The sequence below is a fragment of the Elephantulus edwardii genome, unplaced genomic scaffold, assembly GCF_000299155.1.
Source record: "Elephantulus edwardii isolate Elephantulus edwardi_28Jun2011 unplaced genomic scaffold, EleEdw1.0 scaffold00158, whole genome shotgun sequence".
Classification (NCBI taxonomy): domain Eukaryota; kingdom Metazoa; phylum Chordata; class Mammalia; order Macroscelidea; family Macroscelididae; genus Elephantulus; species Elephantulus edwardii.
This window is the reverse complement of record NW_006399908.1, coordinates 7,353,592-7,365,965: the sequence shown is the minus strand read 5'-3', so window position 1 is coordinate 7,365,965 and position 12,374 is coordinate 7,353,592. Positions and strand designations below refer to the sequence as shown.

Below are 12,374 nucleotides of genomic sequence, written 5' to 3'. Positions count from 1 at the left end.
CCAGAACATTTGATTGTGCTAATGCGAAACCTGTACTTGAACCAAGAGGCAGTGGTCAGAACAGAGCAAGGAAACACTACATGGTTCAAAATCAAGAAGGGGGTCCGTCAGGGATGTATTCTGTCTCCATACCTTTTGAATCTGTACGCAGAACAGATAATCCGAGACCCTGGGCTGTACTAAGAGGAATGTGACATCAGGATTGGTGGAAGAGTCATCAACAATCTGCGTTATGCAGATGACACAACCCTGCTTGCTGACACTGAGAAGGATCTGAAGCACTTGCTGCAGAAGGTCAAGTACTGCAGCCTCCTATACGGATTGAAGCTCAACATCAAGAAAACAAAGATTCTCACCACTGGGCCAATTGACAGCATCAGTATGGATGGTGAAGAGATTGAGATAGTTAACTGTTTTAGTTTGCTTGGTTCCACAATCAACACTCTGGTAACAGCAGTCAGGAAATCAAGAGATGAATTGCATTGGGAAAGTCGGCTGTGAGGGACCTCTCAAGGGTACTGAAGAGCAATGATGTCAGGCTGGAGACTAAGGTGTGCTTGATCTAGGCTATAGTCTTCACAATTACCTGTTATGCATCAGAGAGTTGGACAGTGAATAGGGTTGATAGAAAGAGAATTGATGCCTTTGAGCTGTGGTGCTGGAGAAGAGCATTGTATATACCATGGACTGCTAGGAGAACAAACAGGTTTGTCCTGGAGAAGGTGAAGTCGGAATGCTTCCTGGAGTCAAGGATTCTGAAGCTTTTTCTGACATACTTTGGGCATGTTGCAAGGAGGGACTGGCCCTTGGAGAGGGAACATCATGTTTTTCAGAGTGGGGGGCCGGTGAAGGAGAGGAAGACCTTCGATGAGATGGATCGATTCTGTGACAGGAGCGGTGGGAATAAGTGCGTTTGAGATGGCTAGGTTGGCACAGGATAGAACAGCGTTTAGAGCTCTTATTATACATAGGGTCACTATGAATTACAAGCGACTCAATGGCACATAACAACAACAACAACTACTTGTAAAAGTGTAATAAGCAAATAATATTGATAATATTTGCCATAATAACCAAATCAACACATAACAATTGAAACAGTTTAAACATGATTATCAAGTTTTCTTCTTTTTAGACATAAACAAGTGGAGATGCCACAGCTTCATTCGTTTGTTGATGGACACTTGGGTTGTTTCCAACTCTTTGCTATTGTGAACAAAGCAGCAATAAGCATGGTGTGCATATATCTGCTTGGATGGCAGTTCTGGTTTCTTTAGGGTATATACAAAATGGGTGTTCATGGAGGACATAATGCTGAGTGAAATATCTCAGCCACAAAATGACAAAAAGCCAAATAATGCCACTGTTATAAATCAGGACTGACATGAGGCTTGGGGAGAAACTAAGAAAAGAGAAGATAAATAATGTACATGGCATTGAAATAGATGAAGGAGAGAACTGTATAAAAGGAATTTATGATTAGGTATTATTTGTATGACAAGAGTACAGAATAAGAGCTGCATAATAAAGTCATCTGAGAGGAAAGGGCTGAATAACAAAGAATTGTTTTTTTCCAAAGGAAAAAGCAAACTGGGGGGGGGGCGGGGAAAGGGGGCGCCAGGGAGGAATACATGCAACAATGAATCAATGGAAATACAAGGTCTTTATAAACATAAAACTTCATAAAACTAATAAAACAATAAAATCTGTTTGCAAAAAAAAAAGGGAGGGGGAAAGAAATAAACAAATGGAAACTTTACTGGTTATTATTAGTTCCAAGTTTGTGGTTGTTGCTTTTCTCTTAAGTTCTCTTCACCGGTGATTTTATTGGTTTTTATGGGAGAAAAATGGGCCATCTATCCCATGAGATTAACTGCCTCTGAAAACCTGCCAGGTGCTCAGCTGTGGGTCTGGTTCCAACTCGATGACAGACGACAATGATAAAAACGTTTTTCATTCCTATACCACTTTTCTGCTTTACAAGTTGGTCCTAGCTAAGTTGCTCCCACCTAGATGTTATAGAAATTATTTTAGTTTGGCTAAATAATGTCCTAATAAAATATGTTAATTTATGTAAAACCTTAAGACAGTACCACCCTGTCCTCTTATTTAAAAAATAAGAAATTTCTTCTTATAAATTAAGACATTTTATTTCTAAAATTTGCTTCCTCTTTAAAAATTATTGTGTACCCGTTATGTCTTTTTTTAGTAAATAAATTGCCGTAAACAAAAGCATTCAGATGAGGTTTTTTTCATAGATAGTTGACAGTTGATCACATGATTATTTTTCTAATTACAGGACTTCATGTATTTTGAAAGTTCACCACCACAAAATACACACCATTAGAAGAACGCAACAAATCAACAACTTTGGTTAATTCCACTTTCCTATATTGGGCTAATAGTCAATCTTCAGTTATGTAACTGTATTTCTCTGCTTTGCACATTATTTTCTTTGGATGTTCACTTTGGCAGGCAGCTGAAAGCATGGCTGTAAGAAAACAAAAAGTTTGTGTTTCAATTGCATATCTGTCTACTTCATAGACAGAAGTTCATCCTGAAAAAGTAAACTTTGCCTCATTAATTAGGTAAACAAAGATACAGTAGGCATGAAAACACTATTAAAATGAGGTAAAGGAAAAGAAGTCACAAGCGTTTTTGTGTTAATAGGTAGTTGAAAATTTGATTTTTAGAACGGAGGTGTTGGATGGAGGAATTGTTTCCGTCTGTAATATCTCCTGCCTTCTCTTATCAACATATCTTGTTATTGAGGAAATATCTGAGCTTATAAAAGAATGATGCTTTTAATCTTTTAGTGTGAAACACAGTGTATGCGAATTCTGCAAGTAAGCCAATATAAAATGAAATTTTTTTTAAATTATAACATTTGGGAAAACCCAAATATAGCATGCATATTTGAATCCGTTTAGATGCTGAAAGTGAAGTTTCAGTAAAATGTTAAAATAGAGTAATAAATGTTAATGAATTTTATAAAGAAAAGGAAGACAAATATTTTTATTATATTAGGATCATTTTGTTTGTGCTCATGTATAAAGACCTCATTTTGCAAAGTTTTTAGATTTTTATTTTATTACAAAATAAAACATGTATTGTTATTTATCATAAGGTTTATGTTTTCCATGTCTAGTCTTTCATTTACTGTGATGTTGTTGTTGATTCCCATCAAGTCGAGCATGACTCACAGGGAACCTATGGACAAAAGAGTGAAGCCTTTCTATAACTATCGTCATTTCTCAAAGTTCTTAGAGGCATGTTGTTGAGGAAGTGGATGCCATTCCTGCTTTGAAATTCACTTATTATCAAGGATAATAAATAAATAAAGGATAATTCAGAAATGTTGACATATGAAAATATAATCAAGCTATCCAGAAACTATGAACAGTGCTCAGGCCTTTTGTTCATAGGGTCCGTATGAGTCATCTATGACTCGGCAGCACCCAGCAACATTAACAATGACAACATAGACAGAGCTACGTTGGTTGGCCTAGTGGACAGAAACTTATGCTACAGGCCCATGGTGGGTGATTTTAATCTGCGGCCCTCAGGCCTGGTTCAAATTGGTTTTTTTGTCAAACATTCTTCTAGGTGGTATAGCACTGGTCTGTGCATTGCTGTACAGAGGTAAGTCATGGTTGCTGTGATGCTAAACATTGTGTGTGACATTGATGTGCCAAATGTGTTGATGGTTACCCATGGCGGACAGTGTTTGGTGGAGCTTCCCGATTAAAACACGCTTGGAAGCAGGAGTGGTATCCACTTCCAAAATGGCTTGCCTCCTGAAACTATGAATAGGGCTCAGGTCCTTTAGTTCATAGGGTTGCTATGAGTCATCTATGACTTGACAGCACTTAACAACAGCAACACTATCAGAAAATGAGATGACCAGGGCAACAGGCAAACACAACAGTCACACAGATATCTGACCAATTTAAGGACCTCTGTGACCTTACCAGAAGTTTTCATTTAATACATTTAACTTCTCTTGATATCTAATGCCTTAATTATAAAACAAGAAGCTTGGCTTGCTCTCTAAGATTGCCTAAGACGTCTTTGGCTCTCATCTGATTTGATTCAATGAAGGAGGTATGTTCTCTTCAAGAAGATCGCTGATAGTCACTTGCTATTCTAAAGGCAAGGGAGCTCCAGTGGCCTAGTTATACAGAGCTGCACTGCGGACCTGAAGATACATAGTTTGAATCTATTGGTTTCTCTGTGGGAGATAGATAAGAGATGTCTGTGCACTTTACTGTATCTGGAAACCTACTTACAGATAAGCTCTGGGTCTATTCCTACTGGACAGCGTATAACAATAGCATTCTAAGGGCAAGTGTGGGAGGTTTTGTTTTCAAATTTTTAATGTGGAATATGTGTGGCACTTTATTAAGTGAAAATTATAAATTCTAATACTACTTATTACTCCATTATCTTTTTTATTTGCATTATAGATAAATATCTATCCTGGGAAGAAAATAATACAAAGAAAACATGCTCTTTCTCTGTGACCCATAATTTAAAGAGAATGTTTACTCTTACAAATAACTATTACAATTACTCTCATTTATATTAACTAAAATAATGCATAAGTATTATATCAAGTAATAAGATATTCCAAGTAATAAGTTTACTTTTACTATACGTTCACTTCCTGTCAGGACTTGGACTATGTTATTTAAACACAGCCAATATGGGGAATAGAAGTATATTCCTTAGTTTAGTTTTAAATAAAAATTCCCAGTTCTTCCTAGCTGTAGTTTTTCTGAGATGGGGGCCTTAGTCCACTATTCATTTTTTAATTATACTCATCTTTTCATGGCAAAGTTGTTTTACTCAGTTTCTTTTATTGTTCATTTTTATATACTATTAACTTAAAATTTTGTAGAACGAGAAATACTTCTGCCCTCTATTAACAGTGCAATTACAATCATGAAACAAATACATACAATGTTTTCCATAACAATGTATAATATTTTATATAAGCAATAAGAAAAGTGGTATTCAAAATGTTTACCTATATAAGCTTTTCATTTTTGTTAACCTACATTCTAATTTTGCCTCATAATACTGAAAATATATACTTAGCTTAATATATGACATTTTAAACGTCTGCTTAAAGTTTTGTGGCATTAACATGTTGTTTACAGTGACATTTCTATTTCTGCTAAAAAAACAACCCTCTATGTTTTATATTTTTATACTACAATTTGTATTTTAATTTCTATGTTTCTTATACGGTATTTAAATTTGCAGAATTGGTAAAGTTGATTTAAAACAAGGAGAACCTATTTTTTAAAATGTGTTTGCTTTTATGTTCTATTATATTGCCTTGAATTTTAAATAAATATTGGTTAATAGTAAAATACTGGTTTCTATTTTGACTTGTGATTGAGTTTTTTAATACTCTTTACCAAAGAGGTTTTTGTAGTGATGTATTAATTAATAAAAATCACATTAAGAATCCTTGCTATCTTATTTCATTTAAATGCTGATAAATTCTACTCTGCAATTTCTTTATCATGATGACTAGCTTTCTGCTATGACAAAGTTCATTATTCCATATTCCATATCTAATTAATTTCTTGCTAATTAATTTCAATTCATTTAAAACTCGGTTGAGAATTTTATTGTAGGTTTTTTCTTTCAGGAAAGCTGTTGGAATTTCCAACTGTCTTTTAGAAGAAAGCATTTTTCAGAAAGTATCCTTAATGAACAGATTTTCCAGAAAGTATATAAAAAGAAGGTCATCAGAGTAACAATATACTAGCTGGATTTTCAACCCATCCTAATGTTAGCCTGATACACCTGGTGTATCAGGCTAAAAACTGACCAAAATACCAAAACCAAAACCAACAAACAAAAAAAGCAATTCAAATCAATTTACCACTCTGGAAAAAGACAGGCAGTCTTCTCCCAAAAGGACTGATAGCCTTAGAAGGCTGGTGGAGAGGGTCTTTATGAGTTAGAACGGACTTGACAGCAGTGGGCTTGGGTTTGTGAGTTGGGTTGGTTTTGGGGGTTTTTTCCAAATGTTAAATTATACCAAAGCATGAAATTACAAAACTGTTTGCAGCATATAGCTGCTGTTTATTCCTATTTAAGTGCCTTTGAGTTGACAATGACTTCTACTAACCCTATGAACAGCAGATGCAAAACTTGTCTTCTTCACCATAATACATCTATTAGCACTTAGCAACTGACTACTTTTCAGTGTCTCCAACCATCATTATTCAATATTTAACTTATTAATGTCACAAGCTATAACTCTGAGAAAGTTACAAGTCTGAGTTTAATACACTAATATAAAATTCAGTTGTTAGGCTAATAATGTCTACTATTTGAAACTATCTTTTCATTATTCCTTGATCAGTGATCACAGAATGTATTTTCCCTTTGGCTGAGGCCACTTAAATTGTAAATCCCAGGAAAGATATTAAAAAACAAACTGATGTATCTCCAGTGTGATCCAAGTGGAGCTTCCTGCCAGTGCTTCTGATGATAAATGATAGCCTGTGATAGCCTATGGTAGGCATTCAATCAATGTCCACTAAGAGGATAAAATACAGTTGGTGGATACTTTTTAAAATATGAGAGTTGTAAGATGATAAAAAAGTTACACTGTCCTTTTTTAGTACTGAGTTCTATCTGTAAATGCGTCATTGAGTGTCTAACTGTGCTATTATTTCAGAAGCCAGTAGAGAATACATAGATAAATAATATAGTTACTGCTCTCAGGACTCAAAATCTACTGCACGAGACACATGTATAAACTGTCAGAGTACATGCATATCTTTGAGAATCATCAGTAAAGGTCATGATACTAACACCATCATCAAATGCTGTGTACAAAGCACTTCCGTTCCTTTTAACCAGACAGTTTAAGTGTGGGATATTGTATCACACTCCCAGGCAAACTTCTTGTCACTGCTCAAAGTAAGATGCTAGTTTTACAATCATTTCTACAAAATTAGTTCAATTGAGATGGTCAGTTTAGTAGTGGAAAAAAGCTGTGCTGCAATCCCAAAGGCACACAGTTCAAATCACCCAAGAAAGATGAGAAATTTCCTCATGTGCAATCAACTGTTTCTGAAAACCCACTTGAAGGTCAGCTATGGGTTGGTTTCAGTTCAATTGTACACAACAATAACAACTATATATACATACATATATATACATATATGTACACACACACACACACACATATATATATATATATACTATGAGTCGTGCTTGACTCACGACTCATAGCAACCCTATGAACAAAAGGCCTGAAGCCCCACTACAACTACCTACATTTATCAAACTTCATAGAGTTTCCAGAGGCATATTATTTGGGAAGTGGATACCACCCCTGCTTTTGAGTCGCCTGTGATGTATAGTGACCCTATGCACAGCAGCTCTGAATCCTTTTCTGTCCTAAGCTAGTTTCCCTAATTCTGACACACAATCAATCCATCTCATCTGAGGTCTTCCTCTCCTGCACTGTCCATCCACACTTCCAAGTATTATGTCCTTCTCCAAGGATTGATCTCTCCTAGCCATGTGCCAAAGCAAGTGAGGCAGAGCTTCAGAATCCTAACCTCCAAGGATAGACTTAGTTTCACCCTCTCCAAGACAGCCACACTTTCTTGGCAGTCCATGGTATGTTCAAGACTCTTCTCCAGCATCACAACTTGAAGATATCTATTCTTCTGTCATCCTTAGTCATTCTCCAACTCTCTGAAGCATAACAAGTGTGTGTGTGTGTGTGTGTGTGTGTGTGTGTGTGTGAATTCACCGTGACCAAGTGGGATTCATAACAGGTATGCAAGAATGGTTCACCATAAGAAAAACAATGAGCATATTCCATCACATTAACAAAGTAAATAACAAAACCATATGATCTTATCAATTGATGCAGAAAAGCCTTTGACAAAATCCAACACCCCTTCTTGACTGAAATTCAACAAAATAAGACTAAAAGCTCAAACTGTGGAGATCCTGAAAAATTTGCTGCAAAGAGTCAAGGACTGTAATCTGCAAGATAGATTGAAGCTCAATATCAAGAAAGTGAAGATTTTCACCATTGGGTCAATTGGCAGCACCATGATAGATGGAGAAAAGATCAGATTGTTAACAATTTCCACTTGCTTGGCTCCACAATCAACATTCTCGGCATTAGCAGTCAGGAAACAAAAAGACAAATTGCATTAGAAAAATTTGGTCTCAGGTACCTCTCCAGATTGCTAAAGAACAGTGATGTCAGTCTAAGGACTAAGGTGCACCTCATCAGGCCATGGTCTTCACATTTACTTGTTATGCATTAGAGAGCTGGACAATGACTAAATAGAGAAGATAATTTATGCCTTTGAGTTGGTTCTGGAGAATAGTATTGAATATACCATGGACTGCCAAGAAAACAAAAAGGTCTGTCATGGAAAGGGTGAAACCAAGCTGTTTCTAGGAGGCAAGGATTTTGAGGCTCTATCTCATATACTTTAGGCTTGTTGCCAGGAGTGATCAGTCCTTGGAAAAGGACATCACGCTTGGAAGAGTGGAGGGACAGCACAGGAGAGGAAGACTCTGGATAAGATGGTTTTACACAGTAACTGGGGTAATGAGGGTAGGTATATGTGAGATACTGATATTGGCCTAGGACAGAGCAAGGTTCAGAGCTATAGTGCATAGGTCCACTATGAGTCATAGATGACTCTATGGCACTTTATGACAATGAGAATAGATGGTAATTTCCTCAGCATAGTTAAAAGTATTTATACAAATCCTAGAGTCAATATCATTCTCAGTGGAGGGGAAAAAAAATAAAGGCATTCCCCTTGCAAGCAGAGACCAGACAATTGTGCCTACTTTCACTACTTCTATTCTATATTGTATTGGAAGTACTTGCTAGGTCAATACATCATGAGGAAGAAATAAGAGGCATTCAGATTGGTAAAGAGATAGTAGAGCTGTTGCTATATGTAGACAATATGATAATATTGTCTACATGAAATAATCCTAATATTGTCTACAAAAAAATCCCAAGGACTCAACAAAACACTGTTAGACCTAATAGACCAATTTAGTAGAGTGACAGGATATAAGGTTAACATACAAAAATTAACAGAATTCCTGTACAGTAACAATAACAACAAACACAGAAAGGAAACTAATAAAGCAATATACTTTTTTATAGGCAACCACAAATTTAAATACTTGGTAATAAACCTAACTAAAGACCCAAAGGGACTTTATAAAGAAAACTACAAAACACTACCACAAGAAACAACAAAAGACCTAAATAAATGGGAAAATGTTCCCTATTCATGGATAGGAAGACTCAGTATAGTGAAAATGACAATCCTAACAAAAGCAATCTACATGTTTGAAGCAATCCTAACACAGATACCAAATTCATTTTTCAAAGAGATAGAAAAGGCAATTGACACATTTATTTGGAAAGGAAAGAGATTCCGAATAAGCGAAGTACTTCTGAAAAACAAAAACAAGACTTTTCACAAGGAAAGAAATTAAAATGACCAACAGACACATGAATAACTGCTCAAAATTACTGACATTCAGAGAAATACAAATCAAAACCACATGAAAACTATCTTAACCCTAGTAGCAGTGGCGTAGTGGAATGGGACAGCAAGCAATAAATGTTAGAGAAAATGTGGGGAAATTGGAACTCTCACACGTGGTTGGTGGGATTGTAAAATGGTATATCACTCTGGAAGATAGTTTTGCATTACTTCAAAAAGCAGAACATAGGAATTCCATATAGCCACATGGTACCAGCAGCCAAGAAATTAAAAGACAAATTGCATTGGGAAAGTCTGCTGTCAGAGACCTCTCAAAACTACTGAATGAAGGGCAATGATGTCAGTCTGGAGACTAAGGTGCACCTGATCCAGGCCATAGTCTTTGCAATTACTTAATGCAATTACTGCATCAGAAAGCTGGACAATGACTAAGGATGATAGAAGGAGAATTGATGCCTTTGAGATGTAGTGCTTGAGAAGAGTATTGACTATATTATGGATTGCTAGGAGAAAATACAAGTTCATCCTGGAGAGGGTGAGACCAGGCTGCTCCTTTGAGGCAAGGATTCTGAAGCTTCATCTGACATACTTCGGACATGTTGCTGGGAGGGACCAATTCTTAGAGAGGGATGTCATGCTTGGGAGGGTAGAGGGACAACACAAGAGAGGAAGACCCTCGATGAGATAGATTGACCCAGTGATTGGTGTAATGGGGTTAGGAGTGTCAGAGACAATAAGATTGGCACAGGATAGAGCAGGGTTTATGGTTGTTGTACAAAGGGTTGCTATTAGTCATAGGTGACTCAAGGCACTTAACAACAACTGCTAAGAAAATGCACCAAGGAAAATAGAACTGAAATCCAAAAGGAGATTTGTACACCAATAGGCACAGTGAAGTTGTTCACAAGAGCAAGAAAATGGAAACAGCCCAAATGTTTGTTAATGTAAATCCATTAACAACTGATGGATTGGGAAATCGTGGTACATTCACACATGGAATACTATGCAGCATTCAGGTGCAATGATTTTTTAAAATACTATATAAAATGAGAGAGGCTAGATAGCAGTATGCTGAGTGAACTAACTCAGTCTCTTAAGGACAAAAACTGAATAAGACCATTATTATAAAATAGAAGGAGAACTAGTAAGATGTAGATAAAATTCCAGAGAAAGTCCAGGGAAGCAAACAGGCTGAGGGTGTGGAAGGAGGGAAATCACGGGACTGCAAAGTTTGGTGGGCAGAGGAAAGACCTCAGGGAATTAGGACAGTTGTAGTGCAGACTAGAAAGACAAGATGACAGTGGTCATAGATCAATGGTGATTTTTACAAAGTGTAGGAGAAAGACGGTATGAAACACAATATGAGCGGAGACGTGTGAAGCACAACATCCATGAATGAAGCACAAAGCATATGAATTTTGTATGCAAACAAATATAGAATGAAAAAATTACTCATGACAATTATAGTCCATGTTTATGGTTCTGTTCTTGTAGTTGTCACAGTTATTTAGAATTATCATTTTCTACAACCCATTCTGTATTCCTCTTGCCCTCAGCAAGCACCTCCATTGGTCAGGCTTCTTTGGTCAGTGAGGTGACTCAAACCTCAGGAAAGAACTAGACCATTATTAGTAAAGTTGTAAGTGAGTTGCTGCACTGTAATTTCCATTAATTTTAATCACAACTTATGGTAGTACAAATGTGCATGCAGAGGAATCTGATATTCCACACTTATTCTTCTTTCCCTCAGTTATGTAATATGATCCAACTTCCCCTTGTCAATCAGGATCAATAACACCAGTCTATATAGTAACTGCATTTTTTGTCTATTAATCCACAGGTATTCATAGACAAATTAATCCGAAAACCCAAAACCTTCGTTAAGATTAGGATAATCAGCTGCCACTCTCCATTCTTTATTTTCCATAAGCCCAATATTTGAGATGAATGGGGATGCAAGAGAAGTCAATACTCTTGCATCCTTCAACCTTTGACAAAAGCTTTATACCAACTACCATCAGGTTGACTTCAACTAAAAAACCCTCCATCACGTTTCTGAAGAAGCTAAAATGTTGTAAGGAAGCGATTGCCCATCTTTCTCTCTCAAAGTCATTGTGAATTCAAATCAGTGGAGAAGACAAACGGCCTTTGGGTTAGTGATGCAATTTATTAGACTATTTCTAAACATCTTTGCCGTCTCTTCAGGAATATGGCATTGTTTTTGTTGTACTATTTACTAAGTAGGGACAGTTCTAATGACTTCACTTAGTTTTTCCTATCATCATAGCCCTTATACCACCTCTTCAGAACCCTTGTCAATGTTCTGCCCATTACTGAGTGTATCTTTGTCAAGTATGCATTCTGAAATGTAGATATCACTACAGAGTGGGTTTGGGGACCCACTGAGCCCAAACTCTGTAGATGTAACATGGATCTGACTTCTACACATCCTTACACTGGTCACTGATCATGACATTTTTAGTTTTCTGGAAGTGGACAAACTCAGAACTAGGGTCCTCTAAAAGTCCGATTATTTCCTTCTTTCCAGTAAACAGTTATGCTCATAAAAGAACATATATTCCTTTATAGAAAGTTTGGGGAAAAGATTAATGTAAAATTTTGTGTAGTAGATTCTTTCTCAAATCCTTTTTGTTCAAAGAGTTGTGAAGCTGTAAATTGGCACTTGTCTGGGAATGGACTTATTCTACTCTGGTTAATCCAGTTAGTTAGTTGCCACTCACCTGGTTTAAACTCCCACAAATTACACAGAGTAAGCAAATATTTAGTACATGTCCCATCCTACATGTTCATTCCTACCAGGAACCATATCAAGTGAGA

At 36.6% G+C, this 12,374-nt stretch overlaps 1 protein-coding gene across 1 annotated transcript in view; it reads left to right on the top strand.

Annotated features, from left to right (window-relative positions):
- PLSCR4 (phospholipid scramblase 4) overlaps window positions 1-2,347 on the top strand; it is a 48,624-nt gene extending 46,277 nt beyond the window's left edge. The window contains exon 8 of the mRNA XM_006895121.1: window positions 2,300-2,347. Within this exon, the coding sequence (XP_006895183.1) occupies window positions 2,300-2,347 (48 nt within the window). The remainder of the gene's footprint in view (window positions 1-2,299) is intronic.
- Window positions 2,348-12,374: the final 10,027 nt, after the last annotated feature.